This window comes from Octopus sinensis, linkage group LG30, assembly GCF_006345805.1.
Source record: "Octopus sinensis linkage group LG30, ASM634580v1, whole genome shotgun sequence".
Taxonomy (NCBI): domain Eukaryota; kingdom Metazoa; phylum Mollusca; class Cephalopoda; order Octopoda; family Octopodidae; genus Octopus; species Octopus sinensis.
In genome coordinates this window covers 13,223,357-13,244,005 of record NC_043026.1, presented here as the reverse complement: position 1 = coordinate 13,244,005, position 20,649 = coordinate 13,223,357, and the positions used below count along the sequence as shown (strand labels likewise).

Here is a 20,649-nt window from a genome sequence, read left to right as displayed (position 1 = left end):
TACCCTGATGTAATCTCCAGGGATACAGGCATCCAGCAACAGGACCTCCGTAATGCCCTGATGGACCGTGAAGTCTGGCGTAACATGGTAAATTCCATTGTCTCGACTACAGTCGAACAATGATGATGATGACCAGGGTCATAATTATGGGTGACAATTTCATATGACACCGCTAGAAAAAACTGCCGTTCAAACCGAAAAGATCCCAACTTCTTTCAAAAATCCTGTTTTGTCTTCCACATTAACTTGTTTAGGTTGAGAGACGTCAAGCTGTTTCTTGCAATACATACCATTACATAAACCTAAAACGAAATTTGTCAGAGGCTCTTAAAATACTATTGCGAATCCACTTTTGACTATTTTGTTGCGTGGACCCCTCAAAGTCGTATATGGACCCTGGTTGAGAAACCCCAGTTCTAGACTATTGTCTAAATCAGGAGTCGGCGAATCGGGGTAAATAACCCCAAGTGGGAGTAAGGAGGACTCATTGGACATAGGTAGAATTATATAAAGAATCGTGTCTGGAATCAGAAAGTTGACTTTTGCAACAGCCCACCTTTGCAAACAAGGATTTTCCACCCTAGTGAACATAAAAATAAGGAGTAATCGATTGGATACTGAAGACTATCCTAATTTCTCTGGCATCAAAATGTCACAGTTTTGATGTAATTTTAACGAAAATGAAACATCATTTCTTCCAAACCTGAAATGAAAAATCCTTTTGTTTCGTAATAAGGCTATTAACTTATTTTGTCGCATTTGTTTTATACTTTTTATATTTATAATTGTGTTCTCCATATAAATAAATACAATAAATCTTTTGAATTCAAAGAATCTGAAATTTATTTAGTTTCAACTCAAGGGAGGTAACGTCGACTTAAATATATTTTGGGGTAACTGGTTAAAAAAGTTCCCAGACTCCTGCTCCAACATATATTTTATATATGGACTTCTTTAATTCCTATTTTACTCGGTTGTACCCTCCTAACGAGCGATTCGATGTTTTAAAAAATTCAATTAAAGTTTTTATTAATAATTTTATAAACAAAATTGTAAAAATATTTTGTGTATTATAGACGTATAACTAATTTATTTCCAAATAAATTTTAACTAAATCTTTTATGGACCCTGGTTCAGAACCGCTTTCGGATCTTTTCGGTTTGAACGGCAGCTTTTAACATAATTTCTAGTTAACTAAAAAATGTTAAACTTCGTGTACTGGTAGAATATGTTTATAAAACATCTTTTTCTCTTGGCTTTATTGAGAAAATTCTATAGTTTGTAAGATATTTGTTATTTTTTTTTCTTCAATTTCTGCAATTTCAACCAATCAATGACAGTCTATTGAGGTAAAAAGCATTCTGTGCCGTATGAATATGTCCCTCGTTTAAGAAACAGATTGGGTTTATTTACATTTGTTTAAATGTCTTCTATACTATTGTTTCTTTCTTATTTCAGATTATCAAATAACATTTAAGATTAACCTTTCAAACACTGCATCTTCTCTAGGATTGTCTCCACTTCCACTGCTCTGCTGCTACAGAGGAGAAAACTCATACAGTGACATAATGTATGGACAGTGTGCAAAAGGTTAAAGAATTGTTTGCAGCAGATACATCATCATTAGTTATCGTCTCTTGATGACCAAAAGGAAAATGTTTTACAGAATTGATGCAATCTTGTTTATATAAATTTTGAGTGAATTACAGTGAAATTGGTTTTCTGAATGGAAATTAAAAGCAACATTTTTCTAGGACGGTTTTCTTGGAATAGCAACACTTCTCCTAAAGTGCCTTGAATATTTACAATGTGGTTTTTGTGTTGTAATTAAACTTAGACAAATTCATAAAGGTGTCTTCATCATTCAAATACCAGAAAGATCAGAAGTGATGGAGATATAGCAGTAGAAATATCTGTTATGAACAAAATATATATCTGCAAAAAAAAAATACAAATAATAATACTAATAAACCACAGTATTTTTTAGTTGGAGAAGAAAAATTATGGAGTATATATTATGTGAGGACTATGAAAGACAATGTAAAGCTATTGATTTTCCTGATGATATAAAGAAAGAGAAAGGAAAAACACCATGTCAGTGTGATATCTGTGGTAAATTATTCCCTGACAAGAGGCCCCTCAATGAGCACAAACGTATTCACAGAAGAGAGAGGTCACATCACTGTGATATCTGTGGTAAGGCATTCTCTCGAAGGATTCATTTGACTGTTCATATACGTATTCACACAGGAGAGAAACCATATCCCTGCGATGTCTGTGGTAAATCTTTCTCAGTAGGGAGTACCCTGACTAAACACAAACGCATTCATACGGGGGAGAAACCATTTCACTGTGACATCTGTGGTAAATCATTCTCTGGGAGTAGTGACTTGACTCAACATAAACGCTTTCATACCGGTGAAAAACCATATCAGTGTGATATCTGTAATAAATCATTCTCACAAAGTACTCACTTGACTGTACACAGACGTATTCACACAGGGGAAAAACCATATCAGTGTAATATCTGTGGTAAATCATTCGCTGAAAGTAGCCCCTTAACTGTTCATAAGCGTATTCATACAGGGGAGAAACCATTTCACTGTGATGTCTGTAATAAATCATTTTCTCAAAGTAGTGATTTAGCTGGTCACAAACGTATTCATACGGGAGAGAAACTATATCTATGTGATATTTGTGGTAAATCTTTCTCTTGCTTAAATGGCTTAAATATTCACAAATATGTTCATTCTGAAAAGAAGCCATCTGACTGTGATATCTGTGGTAAATCATTTTCGTATAATTACTTAAAGAGACATAAACTTAAGCATAGAGTTTAGAAACCATATCACTTTGTAGCTGTGATACCAGTGCCGGTGGCACATAAGAGAACCATCTGAACGTGGCCGTTGCCAGCGCCGCCATGACTGGCTTCCGTGCCGGTGGCATGTAAAAAGCACCATCCAATCGTGGTCGTTTGCCAGCCTCGTCTGGCACCGGTGCCGGTGGCACGTAAAAAGCACCCATTACACTAATGGAGTGGTTGGCGTTAGGAAGGGCATCCAGCCGTAGAAATATTGCCAGATCAGACTGGAGCCTGGTGCAGCCTCCTGGCTTCCCAGACCCCAGTTGAACCGTCCAACCCATGCCAGCATGGAAAGCGGACGCTAAACGATGATGATGATCATTATCATCATTTAACATCCATTTTCTATGCTGGCATGGGTTTGATGATTTGACTGAAAGCTGGTAAACCGGGGGCAATCTGATTTGGCATGGTTCCTATGGCTGGATGCCCTTCCTAATGCCAAGAGTCTAATCAGTGTTTTTTTACATGCCCTTAATGTGACACCAGCATCAATCTCAATTGGCTTGACAGGTCTTCAGAAGCACGGTATATTGCCAAATTTCTCAGTCACCTGTCCCTGTCTCCATGAGGCCCAAAGCTTAAATGGTGCTTTTTATATACCACCAGCTCAAGTGCCAGTCAGATGACTCTAGCATTGGCCATGACTTCAATTTCACACTGACAGGTTTTCTTAAGCACAGCATATCACCCAACGTTTGAAGGGTGCTTTTTATGTGCCGGCTACACAATACCAACATCGGCCTTATCATCAGCATCATTTAACATCCGTTTTCTATGCTGGTATCAGTTACATGGTTTGACTGGAGCTGCTAATGCCAGGAGCTGCACCAAGCACCACTATCTGTTGTGGCATGGATTTCTACAACTGGATGCCCTTCCTAATGCTAACCACTCCATTGAGTGTACTGGGTGCCCTTATCGTGACACCAGCGCAAGTCCTTTTTATGTGGAGCCAGCACTAGTGTCAATGCTGCTGTGGTGGACTGGTCGTTTTGAGTAAAGCAATGCATCTGATGTCCAGGTCCTTAGTCCCTCCTTTTAAGGCTCAGTGTCTTGTGATCAGCCTTTAATGCATCATCCCATGTCTAGGAAGACATGTGGCCTTAACTATTCATGAACTATTCACTAACATATTGATTTCAGAGAGAATCCTATTACTGTGACATCTTTGATAAATCTGTCTATTCAGATAGCTGGTACCTCTACTGGGTCTACATTTGGCAGGATCTCCTCTCATTCATTTTTCACGTTCAGCAGACTTTCATAATGACTTTTCCAAGCCTCTTTCTTTTCCGAATCATTGAAAGCAAGTGCACCATCATCCATGTGGACACATTTCTCTCCTGTGACATCACAGTTTTGTCTCACACACCGTCTTGCAATCTGAAATACTTCAGTTCTTTGGTCCTCACGTCGCTGGACATCATCTTGAATAATTTCACCATCGATGTCTGCTTAAGTAAATCCTTCAAAATCATCGTCTGAGTCAGAATCAAACAAGATTTTCTTCAGAAAAAGCTTCAAATGCAGGGGTGGCCATTTCGATTCAGTAAAAATAAAATGTAAAAGAAACTGCAATCGATTTTGAAGATTGGTTACCTCGTGCTTAGTTTATAAACAATGAAAATAACATCAGAAAACAAAAATTAACCCTAACCCTTATTCTGAATCAAAAGTACCCTGTTTACTGGAAATAAACTTTAGCAATGTGACAAAATGCAGCTACAAGGAAGGAAACTCATGTGGTCAACAGCACGGAGAAGGTTTAAAATTCATCCTACAAGATAGATATACATAACTATACAACCCCTTCTTTCGTACTTTAACCTCTTATCTCCCTCTTAATGTAGCTCTGCTCAGTCGAAGGGGATTTCAGTGTTGCAGGCTGCATAGTAGCTTCATTGGTACTAGTGTCATGACAAAAGCACCCAGTGCACTAAGTGAAGTGATTGGTGTTGGCAAAGCCAGCGCAAACACTGGGGGACAAAGCAGTCCCTGGACCTGTCAACATGTGCAAGCCGTGCAATCTTTGAAGGTGGAAATTAGATGATGATTATGCTTCGGCACAGGAAAAATGATATAACTGTGATAACAATATTTCATATTTTCTGTAGCTATATATACAATAAAAGATAAAATCAGTGAACAGTTGTTATGTTGTAAATAAATATACAAAATGAAAAAGAAAATACTTCAGTGTTTTTTTCACTTCTGTTACTTGTCCTTACTCACTTTCACTTTCTTTTTACTCTCTCACAAACTTACCTATCTACCCATCTATCCTCAATTCTTTGCCGATAGTCTCCCTAAGTCTAACATCTTGTACCATGAGCATTCCACAGACACAGATACTCTTAACCCTTTCCTTACTGTATTTATTTTGAGATGCTCTGTGTTTCTTTCAATTAATTTTAAATATAACAAAGAATTTAATAAAATAACTTAGTTATCATTAAGCTAGTGTTAGGAACATAAATTGTGACTGTTTGGTGGAAGATTTTAATTCAAAATTTATTAAAATAAGACATTTGTACTACAGAGCCAGAGGCTGTTTAGTATCAAAAGGGTTAATGTAGTTCTCAGTGAGATTCAGTGTGACCAGGCTGGCCATTTGAATTTCAGGTACAATTCATTTTTATCAGCTGAGTGGACTGGAGCAACAAGAAGTGTCTTACTCAAGGAATTGCTGCCTGGAATTGAACTCACAACCTTACAATTGTGAGCCAAATCCCATAGCCACTAAGCCATATGCACCGTTTACCATAAATACCATATGTCTATAAGGTCCTTTCTTTTAACGTTTAACTTCTTGTCTCTGAGCAGAAAGTCACCTCCCTCACTAATCTAGCCCCTGTTGACGAGAACCTTGTCTTCTAAGCTGAGTAGAGGTTGCATATTTACCTGTGTCATGACTAAAGCACCCTGTACACTCTGAAATGTGTTAGAAAAGGGTCCCAACTGAAGGAACAAAGCAGACTTGCATTTGTCATACCTTGTCAAATCATCCACGTTTTGTACCTGTCACCATCTTTAAGGGAGTTTCTTGATCTCATCTACCCAGAAATAGGCATCGCTTGGGGTTGTGAACTGGTTTTTACACTCTTTCGAAGAACTGAAGTTCTCCCCCATTGAGAGTATTTTGAAGGGATCAAAATAAATGGTAATCTGAAGGTGCAAGATCAGGTGAGTCGAGTGGATGTGATTGTTAGTTCCTTCTCGAGCCACTCCTGGCTCATAGGGCCAGTTTCCCGGTTTCCTTGGCGTATAGGTTCCCCACCTGGACAGGACACCGGTCCGTCACAGGTGAGCTGCAAGATGCAGGAAGAAAGAGTGAGAGAAAGTTGTGGCAAAAGAGTCAGCAGAAGTTTCGCCATTACCTTCTGCTGGAGCCGCATGGAGCTTGGTTGTTTCGCTCATAAACACACACATCGCCCGGTCTGAGATTCGAACCTGTGATCTCTCGACCACAGATCCGCTGCTCTAACCACTAGGTCATGTGCCTCCACAAGTAGATGTGATAGGACATACCAGCCAAGCTGTACTAATTTCTGCTGCATGCAAAAGGAAACAGGAAGTCTGTTGTTGTCCCGAGGAAAGTCAACACATTTCTGACTGTTCAATTCACAATGTTTTCCATCAAATGCCTCCTCTAATTAGGCTAATTGGAATTAATGACACTGTGTAACACGATTTTTGTCTTTGGGTATCAACTGTTATTTCCTATTTGATTACCCTCAGAAAGTATGAAAAATGGCTAATATTTCCTTCACATTTTCCTTTTGTTATGATATTTATTCAAACCCCAAAGAATCCCTATCAACACATGGCCATGATGCTTCCCTACTACTCCTGCTTATCATCAGAGATGCCCATATTGTCCTGGCACGTAAAAAGCACCAACTACACTCCCAGAGTGGTTGGCATTAGGAAGGGCATCCAGCCGTAGAAACACTGCCAGATCAGACTGGAGCCTGGTGCAGCCTCCTGGCTTCCCAGACCCCGGCTGAACCGTCCAACCCATGCTAGCATGGAAAGCGGACGCTAAACGATGATGATGGTGATGAAGCAAATCTGTGGTATTGAGTAGAATATCTTTAAATATAAAACTGAAGTTGTGTGAGTGTCTGTCTCCTACGATTCAGATTCCTAACTACTCCCACATTTTGCGGTGCAGTTTAACCAAAAGCGGGTATCTTATAGTCGTGATTCATATCGAGCCCTTCTGGGTATTAGCGCGCGTCTACGATGAGTCTACAATTAAAAAAAAAATTTACCACAATTTTTTTCCATTTTAATGCATTTTTTCGCTATTATATAAGGGAAGTAACTCTCTAAAAATGTCTACGATGAGTCAACGATTTAAAAAAAAATTTACAATCATTTTTTTTCTATTTTTGCAATTTTTTGGCTATAACTCTCTAAAAATGCTTATATAGTTATTTCCCTTACAAACCCGAGCAACGCCGGGCGATACAGCTAGTTTGCTATAAAGATATTTCTGCTGGGACAACTCAGTACTGAATCTATCTGAAATGTAATGGAAAATAGTAAATTTCAAGACAATGATATCCAACTGGCAAAAGCAAGGTTTGACGGGAATAGTAGTAATTTCCGTAAAATTTTTTTTTAATATATATATATATATATATATATGTGGGGTTAGGGTTAGGGGGAGGGTATCTTTTTTCTTCAGAAATGTAAATAAACCCACGTGGGTTTATAAGTGACAGTTATGTTACTAGTAACGAATGATCGCCATTAAGGCGCATTAAAAGAAACGAGGAAGATATCAGGTGGTCGTGGGATGTGCTAAAAATCAATTAAATTGCCCTTAAATCACACACACACACACAATTTTTTGTTTTGCATATTTGTATGAATTCCCGAATGTAGTTCCCAACTTTGCAAAAAGTTTTCCGAAATTTTTTTTAAATAAAAAGTTACGAGAGGTTATGGTGGGGCGAAATGTTTTAAAGGTTCATGGACGCAAAAGATGATGGATATGTAAAGGGTTTATGGATATGAAAGTAAATATCGAAGTAGACTGATAGAATGGTAGGTCGATAGATAGGCAGCTTAACATACAAGTAACGTGTGACCTGTAGAGAACCTTGTAAAATATATGGCGATCCTTCGGTATAGGTACCGTAAGTGGCTTTGTTTACATTTCTGAAGATAACAGAAACTCTTTTCTCCACCCCTAATCCTAACCCCACCATATTTTTTATTTTATCTAGTTTCAGCTCACGAGCTGTGGCCATTCTGGGGCACCGTCATTTATATAAAAAAACAACACTTTCTTGAAATGTATCCGGTACTTCCTAGGTACGTCCCGTCATACTTCTAATGAATAACCTGTGTAATTAATTAATTAGCGGAGTTAATTACCAAGATAACGTAATTATATTTTGCAATGTTTGTGAATTTCCTGAAGAGTGAAAGTGACATAACGGAAGTGACATTGGTTGCATAAGAAAAACTGACCTCCAATCACTAGAGATTGCTATGACGATTTCCTGTTGTTGTTGGATTCAGAGGACGAGAGATTAATTGCAGAATATTTAATTAATATCGTCTAATTTATAAAATAATTGGAACGGAATAAGCGTGAACGCATCCAAAGGAATAACAACTGGTCGGAGAAAAAAAACGACAAAATCAAAATATTTCACTTCGGGTGTTTCCGTGGAAGCGAATGACAGATCGATTCTGTTTTCTGATTGGAAATTTTTCAGATTTTTACATCCACACACCTGAAACAGGTAAGAACTAAATATGCAAGTCTTTTTTGGTTTTTTTTTTCAAGTTTAAAATGGAATCTTTAATACTATCATGACGATCTTTTCAAGTTTAAAATTGTGCTAAAATTTGAAACATCATGTTTTATTTCATATTAGGTGGTGAGCTGGTATAGAATTGGTAGAGCACTGGGCAAAAATGCTTGCGCTCTCTCCCTCTCTTTTACTTGTTTCAGTCATTTGACTGCGGCCATGCTGGAGCACCGCCTTTAATCGAGCAACTCGACCCCGGGACTTATTCTTTTGTAAGCCCAGTACTTATTCTATCGGTCTCTTTTGCCGAACGGCTAAGTAACGGGGACATAAACACACCAGCATCGGTTGTCAAGCAATGCTAGGGGGACAAACACAGACACACAAACACACACACATATATATATATACGACGGGCTTCTTTCAGTTTCCGTCTACCAAATCTACTCACAAGGCTTTGGTCGGCCCGAGGCTATAGTAGAAGACACTTGCCCAAGATGCCACGCAGTGGGACTGAACCCGGAAACATGTGGTTGGTAAACATGCGACCTACCACACAGCCACTCCTGCGCCTATATATATACACACACATACACACACACACACATACACGACGGGTTTCTTTCAGTTTCCGTCTGCTAAATCTTCCCACAAGGTTTTGGTCGGTGTGAGACTATAGTAGACACTTGCTTAAGGTACCACACAGCGGGACTGAACCTAGAGTCATGAGTTCTTTGGAAGTAAGCTTCTCACCACACAGCCACACCCGCTTAGAAATAAAAGAAACAATAAATTGAATCAAGTAGTTGGTTTTATGTAAAGTTTATCTCTTTAAAAAATGTTGTAAAATGTCTAGAAAAAAAAAATTGACAAGACAGTCAGTCACCGGCTGACACTCGCTGACGATACATCGAAGAGGCCAGGGAAGAGAAGGAAGAAGACATGCACCCAACACCAGAGCTGAAGACACCTCCGAAAGCGGGGGCCCCGCCATGTCAAAACGGTAGAGGAGTAGGGGCCGAAATCGGACATGGTTCCTCCTGATGATGTCTTGACCTAACTGGATCCTATAAAGGAGCTGTTGTGGTAGCAGACCACGAAACACGGTTGTAATTCCTCCTTTAACAATGTTGTAAAATGTCCACTTTTTATGTCCTCCGTATCTTATTCTGCTGTTTCTCTCTTTTTTCAGATCTTCAGTTGACATTGACATCAGAGAGATATGCCATCCATATTTATCATCATTTAAAGATTAAAAGGAAAATGTTCCACCAAAGAAACAATATAAGCATGTTTATATAATTCTGTGGTGAATTAAACCGAAACACTTCTGAAGATGAAGATAAACAGCGGCGAAGGTCACAGTTACTGGAAATAAAGTAGTGGAACAATTGCAAGGAATAACCTGTAGAACTGCGAACAGGTGTAATATCTGAATATTGTGAGAAAAGGAACAGAACTTGCATAAGAAAACTTACATAAGGACCGAAGAGATAAGAAAATCACAACATCACTGAGGTATCTATAAGTTGTCATCATCTCTAGAAAATTGAACTCGGAAAAACCATATCACTAATATCTGTGGTTCATCATTCTCTTTAAATCATTATTTAAGTAGCCACAAGCTTATTTGTACAGGAAAAAATCATTATTACTGAATACATCTGTAGTAAATCCTTCTTTTTAAATCATTATTTAAACCAGCCATATCCGGCCAAAAGCATTCTGCCTGTTTTATGTTCAAACTGGACAGATCTGACATCTCACACCAACCCGACAATATCGTTTTAAAAATTAACAGCTACCTCATCAAAATCTCAAAGCTACAAGATTAATGAATGATTAGTTCAAAACAGTGTGGATAAAAAAGGATTAATTTTGGCAGAATAATGTGAACACTAAAGGCTTAATTAGGCACAAGCTTATTTGTACAGGAAAAAAACCCATTATTACTGAATACATCTGTAGTAAATTCTTCTTTTTAAATCATTGTTTGACCCTTTAGCATTCAAACCGGCCATATCTGGCCAAAATATTTAACCTGTTTTATATTGAAACTGACCAGATCTCGCCTCTCACCTCAGCCCTACCATGTCAGTCTAAAACTAAAAAATCACATCACTGAAATCTCTAAACTGCAAGATAATGCATGATTGATTCAAACCATTTTAAATAAACAAACATCACATTTGACAGAATAATCTGAGCACTGAAGGGTTAAACCAGCTATATCCGGCCCGAATATTCTACTCATTTTATGCTCAAACTGGCCAGAACCAGTATCTCACACCTACCCTGCAATGTAATTCTAAAAATATACAATTGCGTCTTTCAAATCTTGAAGCTACAAGATAATACCTATTTCTTTATTACCCACAAGGGGCTAAACATAGAAGGGACAATCAAGGACAGACATAGGTATTAAGTCGATTACTTCGACCCCAGTGCGTAACTGATACTTAATTTATCGACCCCGAAAGGCTGAAAAGCAAAGTCGACCTCAGCGGAATTTGAACTCAGAACGTAACAGCAGACGAAATACCTATTTGTTTACTACCCACAAGGGGCTAAACACAGAGAGGACAAACAAACGGATTAAGTCGATTACTTCGACCCCAGTGCGTAACTGGTACTTAATTTATCGACCCCGAAAGGCTGAAAGGCAAAGTCGACCTCGGCGGAATTTGAACTCAGAACGTAGCGGCAGACGAAATACCTATTTCTTTACTACCCACAAGGGGCTAAACAGAGAAAGGACAGACATAGGTATTAAGTCGATTACTTCGACCCCAGTGCGTAACTGGTACTTAATTTATCGACCCCGAAAGGATGAAAGGCAAAGTTGACCTCGGTGGAATTTGAACTCACAACTTAACGACAGACGAAATACGGTTACGCATTTCGCCCGGCGTACTAACGATTCTACCAGCTCACCAGATTAATTTTATAAAATGTAAATGAGTAAGGATTACTTATGCTCTTTTACTCTTTTACTTGTTTCAGTCATTTGACTGTGGCCATGCTGGAGCACCGCCTATGACATATTAATTCGGACACTAAAGGGTTAAATAGGCACAATACAGGACAAAAATCACATTGCTGAAGATATCTGTGGTAAAGCGTTCGCTCATGGAGATAACTACTCAGGAACGGGTTAACGTAGATGATAAGCTACATCACTGTGATATCTGTGGTAAGTCTTTCTCCCGAAACGGTGAAGTAATTAACCACAGGCGCATTCATACAGGAGAGAAGCCATATCACTGTGACATCTGTGGTAAATCCTTCTCTCATAACGGAAATTTAACAACACACAGACGCATTCATACGAGAGAGAAACCGTACCACTGCGATATTTGCGGTAAATCGTTTTCTCACGGAAACAACTTGACCATTCACAAGCGTATCCATATAGACGAGAAACCGTACCATTGTGATATCTGTAGTAAATCCTTCTCTGGAAGTAGTGACTTAACCAGGCATATACGTATTCATACAGGGGAAAAGCCTTATTGCTGTGATGTCTGTGGAAAATCATTCTCTCAAAACGTAAACTTAACTGCACACAAGCGTATTCATACTGGGGATAAACCATATCGATGTGATACTTGTGGTAAATCATTCTGTGATAATGGAGTCTTAACTAAACACAAACGTATTCATTCAGGGGAGAAGCCATTTGACTGTGATATCTGTGGTAAATCATTCTCTGAAATTGGTTATATGACTAAGCACAAACGTATTCATACAGGTGAGAAGCCATATCAGTGTGACATCTGTACGAAATCATTCTCTCAAAAGAGTGACTTGACCATCCACATTCGGATTCATACAGGAGAGAAGCCATTTCAGTGTGACATCTGTGGTAAATCGTTCTCTCGAAATGGCGAAGTAACTGTACACAAACGTATACACACGGGAGATAAGCCATATCAGTGTGATATCTGTGATAAATCCTTCTCTCAAAACAGTGATTTAACTATACACAAACGTACTCATTCTGGAGAGAAGCCATATCATTGTGACATCTGTGATAAATCTTTCTCACAAAAAAGTAACTTGACTAAACACGTAGCCATCCATTCAGATGTGTAAGTTGTATCACTATCAAAGTTCATTGTTTTAAATTTGACAGAATAATCTGAATTTTAAGGGGTTAAATCAAATAACTGGGAACCCCATCGGACATCTTCGTAGACTGCAATACTTTGGTTAGAAAGCACCTATCACTACCACACACCATGTCTCATGGGGTGTCATGATTTTTGCCATAACACAATCACCTGGAAATCTTGAATAAGCATTAAATTTGACAGAATAATCTGAATTTTAAGGGGTTAAATCAAATAACTGAGAACCCCATCAGACATCTTCGTAGACTGCAATACTTTGGTGAGAAAGCATCTATCACTACCACACACCATGTCTCATGGGGTGCCATGATTTTTGCCATAACACAATCACCTGGAAATCTTGAATAAGCATTAAATTTGACAGAATAATCTGAATTTTAAGGGGTTAAACCAAATAACTGAGAACCCCATCAGACATCTTCGTAGACTGCAATACTTTGGTGAGAAAGCATCTATCACTACCACACACCATGTCTCATGGGGGGGGTCATGATTTTTGCCATAACGCAATCACCTGGAAATCTTGAAGCTATGTGATAATGCATAGTTAATTCAGAATACTGTGAATAAGCATTAACCCTTTAGTGTTTAAACCGGCCAAAATATTCTACCTATTTTATGTTCAAACTAGTCAGATATGGTCATTCATAGCTACCTTATTGTGTCATTTTAAAAATAAACAATCACATCATTGAAATCTCAAAGCCATGAAATGATACAAGATTAATTTTACATGGTGTGAATACATAAGCTTTACATTTGACAGAAGAATCTGAATGCTAAAGGGTTGACCTTGTGGTCTGTAATCATACACATTGCTGTTACCTATACAGGGCAGTGTTTACTGACAGTTTCACTTCCTAGTGTTCACCCTTTTGTGGAGGCACATGGCCTAGTGGTTAGAGCAGGGAACTCACAGTCGAGGGATCGCGGGTTTGAGTCTCAGAGCGGGTGATGTGTGTGTGTGTATGAGTGACACACCTAAGTTCCACGCGGCATTGGCAAAAGGTAATGGTGAACTTCTGCTGACTCTTTTGCCACGACTTTCTCTCACTCTTTCCTCCTGCATCTAGCAGCTCACCTGCGGTGGACCAGCATCCATCTAGGTGGGGAACCTAGATGGGAACAGTTGAAGAATGAATGACATTAGAAGTCAGTTGATGGCAAGCAACTAACCACATGTTATCTGCTGCTACAACTACACCAAGAACAAAACCTCTCTCAATATTTTGTCAACAACAATATTTGTTGTTTGTGTATGAAAAGAATAAAGTTCTGTTTATCTAAAATCTCATCAGACTCCAGTGTTCTCTTTTGAACAAAGTGTATTGCAATTAAAGAACAAGACATACAAGAAAATATTTTACAACAGAATTTTAGGATATATATATCTTCTATGAGAGATGCAGCACGGATTTTTGTCAGTGAACAGGTCACGGTCTTAAAGAGACGAAAATATTTTGACAAATTAAACTTAAATGTTGAAGTGAATCAAACGGCTTTTGTGTGTTTCTTAAATGGCTTACAAACACCTTCCACGCTGCAATTGTATATATATATATATATATATATATATATATATATATATATAAACCTTATTCAGCATGGATTTTTGTCAGTGAACAGGTCGCGGTCTTAAAGCGACGAAAATATTTTGACAAATTAAACTTAAATGTTGAAGTGAATCGAACGGCTTTTGTGTGTTTCTTAAATGGCTTATAAACACCTTCCACGCTGCAATTGTATATATATATATATATAAACCTTATTCAGCATGGATTTTTGTCAGTGAACAGGTCGCGGTCTTAAAGCGACGAAAATATTTTGACAAATTAAACTTAAATGTTGAAGTGAATCGAACGGCTTTTGTGTGTTTCTTAAATGGCTTACAAGCACCTTCCACGCTGCAATTGTATATATATATATATAAACCTTATTCAGCATGGATTTTTGTCAGTGAACAGGTCGTGGTCTTAAAGCAACGAAAATATTTTGACAAATTAAACTTAAATGTTGAAGTGAATCGAACGGCTTTTGTGTGTTTCTTAAATGGATTATAAACACCTTCCACGCTGCAATTGTATATATATATATAAACCTTATTCAGCATGGATTTTTGTCAGTGAACAGGTTGCGGTCTTAAAGCGACGAAAATATTTTGACAAATTAAACTTAAATGTTGAAGTGAATCGAACGGCTTTTGTGTGTTTCTTAAATGGATTATAAACACCTTCCACGCTGCAATTGTATATATATATATATATAAACCTTATTCAGCATGGATTTTTGTCAGTGAACAGGTCGCGGTCTTAAAGCGACGAAAATATTTTGACAAATTAAACTTAAATGTTGAAGTGAATCAAACGGCTTTTGTGTGTTTCTTAAATGGCTTACAAACACCTTCCACGCTGCAATTGTTTTCGTTTCAGCACACAATCTCAGATCAAATCACTTGCTATGCAAGTACATCTCCGTATATCTTTCATATTTTACTTGTTTCAGTCACAAGGTTGTGGCCATGCTGGAGCACCACCGTGAAGAATTTATAGTTGAATGAACCCATACCTGAACTTATCAGTGTCTTTTACTGAACCACTAAGTTACAGGGTTGTAAACACCAACACCAGTTGTCAAGTGATGGTGGTGGTGGTGGGGACAGATACCAACATACACAGGCAATGTACTTACTTTCAGTTTCTACCTTCCCGATCAATTTGAGGTTTCCATTGATTCAAGGCTATTGTAGAAGACACTTGCCCAAGGGGTCACATAATGAGACTGAACCCTACCTTATGGTTGGGAAGGTGAATGTCCTTCCAAACACCAACCACTTTACAGTGTAGACTGGATGCTTTTTATGTGGAACCAGCACCAGTGAAATCTATTTTGGCATGGTTTTTTACAGCTGGATGCTCTTCCAAATGCCAACCAATTTACAGTGTGGACTAGATGTTTTTTATAAGTATAAAATGAGGATGCTGAACCTTGCTGGTGGGATGACAAAGGACCAAGATGCCTGGTACCTTGCTGCGCTCAAGAAGACTGTAAGGTGGTAGGCTGCAGGCTGATGTGTGTGCACACAGTTCGCTTTCCATGCTGCCATGGGTTGGACGGTTCAACTGGGGTCTGGGAAGCCAGAAGGCTGCACCAGGCCCAGTTTGAAACATTGCCAGATCAGACTGGGCCTGGTGCAGCCTTCTGGCTTCCCAGACCCCAGTTGAACCGTCCAACCCATGCCAGCATGGAAAGCGGACACTAAACGATGATGATGATGATGATGGTACCATCTGAAGTTCTTGATGGTTCTCAGGACTCTGCTACCAAAGCTGTCAATCCTCTTTGCCAGGGTCTTCCAGCGGGTCACATTTCTGCTCCATAGAGGAGGATGGTGAAGATCAATGCATAGTAGATGCAGAGCTTCGTCTGAGAGATAGAGCAGCAGAAGTGCTAAGACCAGTTCCTCCACTGATGAGGGATGATCTGCAAGAGTCCTGGGCTGGTGCTATGTAAAAGGTACTCCTGGCAGTGTCACGAAAAAGCGCCCATGTGGCACTGTGTTGTAGAACCCATGCAGTGTCACATATAAGCACCTGTGCAGTGCCACATAAAAAGTCAAAGAACCAATGCTGGTTGCACTTAAAAGGCACCTGTGCCAGTGAACCGTAAAGGGCACCCATGCTGGTGAAACGTACAAGGCGCCTGTGTCAGTGACATGAAATAGGTACACAGTGACATGTTAAAGGCACATGTGCTGGTGACACATAGAAGGCACCTGTGCCAGTGGCATGACATAGGCACCCGAGTCAGTGACACAGAGAAAGCACCTGTGCCAGTGACACATAAAAGACCCTGGAGACTGACCGCAGATGTAGACTGGATGCTGGAGTCATGTACCCTCAATGGAAGCCCCTTTGCTTCCACTGCTTCATCTCCCAGAAGATGAAGTTCTGCATCTACAATACATTGGCCCTCTCCATTCTCTTCTATGGAGCAGAAACGTGGGCCCTCTCAAACACCCTGAAAAAGAGGATTGACAGCTTCATGCTCTTGCTTTATGGGTCTGGGGTCATCCCAAGTTAGTGGTTCCAGAGGCATCATCATACATAGACATATCACTAGTACAGGTACCTTCTATGTGTTGGTTAGCAAGCTACTTACCACACAGCCACTCCTGCGCCTAAATGTATAAATTTTCCTTTTACACAATATGAAACCAACGGCTAAAAATTCTCTGAAGCAGCAACCCTCCTGATTTTATCAATGAGCCACCATTGCCTGGTGAAAAGGATTAGCCTGCAACAGTCCTGTGCTGGTGCCATGTAAACGTGTTCATGCCATTGCCACATTAAAAGCACCCAATACACTTTGTGAAGTGGTTGGCATTAGGAAGGGCATCCAGCCATAGAAACCAAGCCAAATCAGAGTGGAACCTGGTGCAGCTCTCTAGCTTCAGCCAACCAATCCGACCCATGCCAGCATGGATAACAGATGTTAAAGGTAATACCTCTTATTTTTTCAGCACCTACCGGAGTATTCGGGCGGTTCCAAGCAATGCTGTTTTCTGCAAGTGCTCCACCCTTATTGCGGCCCCTATTTGTTCCACATATTTCTCGAGATTTTTGCTCACTGTTTCCAAGGCTCCGACAATTATTGGTACTACTGCTATCTTTTTCATCGACCACAACTGCTTAAACGTCCCAAGCTAACCTGTCATATCTCCCGACTTATCGCATACCTTGGTGTCAGCTGGGCTTGCTATATCGATTAGGACAATGATGAAGATGATGATGTATAAAGAATAATACTGAATCTGTTGCAATTTTTGATAGACAAAATTTTATTCTTTTCCTACACAAAAATATAAGCAATGTCTGTGCTATGAATGACAAAATGTCAAAAGAGTTGAAATGTTATTGTTACAACAGTGAGAAAGTGAAATGAGAGTCGTTGTGTTGCCGTTGCTGATCGTTCATTGTGGATGTTGTCAGCATCTGTCTATGGATACTCGTTGCCTCATCTCTGCTGTCTTTCACTGTTCTCTCTGCTCTAACCCAACGCTCTCTGACAAGTAGCCATGCTGCATTTATATTGATGGTTAGGCTCAGAAACAAGCTTGCCAAAAGATGAAATTATTCCTGGAGTCTATTTCACACAAAGTCGTGATTAGTTTAGCTTTTTATCGTGTAAATAATATTCTAGTGAATGATGGAGATTGGATGTAGAGATCCGATTGCTAAATATTCCCACCTCATGACTCTCCTACCAGTGAAATGTATGTTCGTAGTAAATGGAAACCGCTCTGCAGAGTGGTTGGTGTTAGGCAGGACATCCAGCTGTAAAAAAACAATGCCAAAACAGACACTGAGGCCTGGTGCAGTCTTCTCACTAGCCAGCACCTGTCAAACCATCTAACCCATGCAATCATGGAAAGCAGATGTTAAATGATGATGATGATGATGATAAGAATGGCACAGGAACTGCAAATGTGGATTGTATAAAGGAGCATGTGTTAAAAAATGGGTGATGCAAGACTAAAAATGTTGGTTAAATGTTAGGCCAGAGTATAATTGTAAAAATACTATGAAGGAATAACTGATGAAGATATATGTAAGTACAAGAGCCAGGTGAGTGCAGCTAAGAGTGAGTGAGTGACTGAAGTTGTACATATTAAAGTGCAAGCCCACCAATGAGTTGATAGTTGCATATTAATGTGCATTTATATTGACGACCAGTGGATCGGTGTCATAAACTTAGGAGCCAAAGCAGCAGAAGTAGGGTTGCATCTTCTGTCGACAGTAATTTTATGTATATTCCTGGTGTCACATAAGAAAAAGCACCCGTGCTGGTGCCACATAGCACCCCTTCAGGGTTGGCAAAAGCGATGTGGTGGACAACGAAAAACCTGGCTGATGACAGTCAAGGCTGATCTGGAACCCAACCTAGGCCCCCATATCTTCGCTGTTCGCTGCTGGAATAAGGAGTGGTTGGAGATCACGCGGTCGTTAGCCTCAAATCGCCAGGCTTGGTTGGCGTTTGTGAGAGATGCAGCATTGAGGATGAAGGAAGCCAGCTCAACCCAGTCTGGGTGAATGCTGTCTCAAGTCAAAAAGGTCATATAACACCCTGGTGCTGTGTAAAATGTCCAGTGCACTCTGTAAAGTGGTTACCATCATGAAGGGCATCCAGTTTGTGCAAACGGTGAGGCTGATGTCATTAGAGACCCAATATGAACCGATTGCAGGCATGTGATGCTGACAGATTCTTGTTTGACAAAGAGAAAAAGACAAGAATTTACTGGGTTTGTTGGTTGGTATCAATGATGTTGCAGGTAGCATAGCAGTGGTATTGCTGAAAACGTTTGATGTGCTGAGAAGCACGTTTGGGACACTGTCACCAGTGTTTTGAGGACAGAGATGGTGGCAAGGCTACAATGTCAGGACAAAGTCAGTCAAAAAGAGAATTTTCTCATAGACATATTGGCGTCTAACCCCTGCATTATTCTGATCAAGATTAATGAGGGAGTGTTTTTAATTCATAAGGATGGATTTTCCAAATAAATTAAGCTTTTTCATCTGAGATGAAATCTGAAAAAGAATGATTTCCATAATGCTTGCCCACAATAAATATTCTTCAATATTGGTGGATTGTAAGTCTGGGTGTGTAAGAAATTTTCTTACATTCAGCTATGAAAAGATTTTCCTTTTGTATGCATTTGTCTTTTTAAGAGACCATTAATGCTAAAAGATTTGCAAAGAATATTCTCAACAAATTATTTGAATATTTTTCTTCTGGACATATTTGCTTATGATTAACATGGCTTTTGAATGTATAATTTTCCACAAATTTCATACATAGAATCTTTTACCCTTCCATTTTTTCTTATTATCCCCTGCAGTGTGGATCCTCTGGTGAGTATTCTTACGTGTTTGCTTAAATCACTGTTTGATTGAAGATATATTCTACAGATTTCAACAGTGGCATGGTTTTTCCTCACTGTATATTAATCAGGATTAATGAGTGTGTCTTTATCGTTCATAATGATGGATTTGCCAAATGCATTAAGGTTGAGGCTTTTTCTCTGAGATGAAATCTGCAAAAGAATGATTTCCATAATGCTTGCTCATGATAAATATTCTTCAATGTCAGTGGATTAGAAGTTTAGAAGAAATTTCAAAGCTCTGAGATAATGCAGGATTAATTCAAAACTATGCGAATAAATAAGCATTACATTTTACACAGGAATCTGGATGCTAAAGCATTACACTAGCTGTATCCATCTTTATCATCATCATTGTTCGACCGTGGTCGAAACAATATAATTTACTATGCTATGCCAGACTTCACGGTCCATCATGGCATTACGGAGGTCCTGTTGCTGGATGCCTGTATCCCTGGAGATTACATCAGGGTAGGAGAGTGTGCGCCCTCTGGTATCGCAAGTAGATGGCTTCCAGAGGAGAAGAGTAGAAATTACCTCTTTTTCAGCTCTACAACAATGTCCAGCAAACTGGACTCTCCTACCTTTCACAAGAGATGACACAGGTGGTAGTTTCCATCTTTATACTGAAACCAGATTCTCACACCTACCCTACAATGTCATTCTAAAAGTAAACAATCACGTGGCTGATGTTGGTGTCAGGTGTGAGTGCTAAAGGGTTAAGATAAAGGCTCTTTCTCTCAGATAAAATCTGTAAAAGATTGATTCTTACAACACATGCCCATAATGGATATTCTTCAATGTTGGGGGACCGTAAGAAATTTTCTTACATTTGTCTGTTAAAAGAATTTCCGCTTGTGTGTATTTGTTGGTCTTTCTAAGGGACCATTAGTGCTAAAAGATTTCACAATGAAAAAGCCTTTCTCTCGTGTCACTGTG

General features: G+C 39.3%; 3 protein-coding genes across 6 annotated transcripts in view; all 3 read left to right on the top strand.

The window, feature by feature from the left end:
- LOC115226499 (zinc finger protein 239-like) overlaps positions 1-2,851 on the top strand; it is a 17,695-nt gene extending 14,844 nt beyond the window's left edge. Inside the window, exon 3 of the mRNA XM_036515079.1 lies at positions 2,786-2,851. The gene's annotated coding sequence lies outside the window, so the exon portion shown is untranslated. The remainder of the gene's footprint in view (positions 1-2,785) is intronic.
- LOC115226598 (zinc finger protein 239-like) overlaps positions 1-5,015 on the top strand; it is a 5,926-nt gene extending 911 nt beyond the window's left edge. The window contains exons 2-4 of one of the 4 annotated variants that reach the window (XM_036515087.1): positions 1,459-1,692; positions 1,988-2,856; positions 3,188-5,015. In XM_036515087.1, the coding sequence (XP_036370980.1) occupies positions 2,004-2,840 (837 nt within the window). In that variant the 5' untranslated portion in view covers positions 1,459-1,692; positions 1,988-2,003 and the 3' untranslated portion in view covers positions 2,841-2,856; positions 3,188-5,015. Of the gene's footprint in view, positions 1-1,458; positions 2,857-3,183 lie in introns of all 4 variants that reach the window. The other 3 variants (XM_036515085.1, XM_036515086.1, XM_029797610.2) reach the window with 3 other exon arrangements.
- A 3,316-nt stretch (positions 5,016-8,331) lies between these two features.
- Positions 8,332-13,764, top strand: LOC115226498 (zinc finger protein 271-like). Its single transcript, XM_036515076.1, has 4 exons — positions 8,332-8,631; positions 9,833-10,576; positions 11,725-12,766; positions 12,948-13,764. Exon 3 carries the CDS (start codon positions 11,770-11,772, stop codon positions 12,733-12,735), a length of 966 nt encoding a protein of 321 aa, XP_036370969.1. The 5' UTR covers positions 8,332-8,631; positions 9,833-10,576; positions 11,725-11,769; the 3' UTR covers positions 12,736-12,766; positions 12,948-13,764.
- The last annotated feature ends 6,885 nt before the right edge of the window (positions 13,765-20,649 follow it).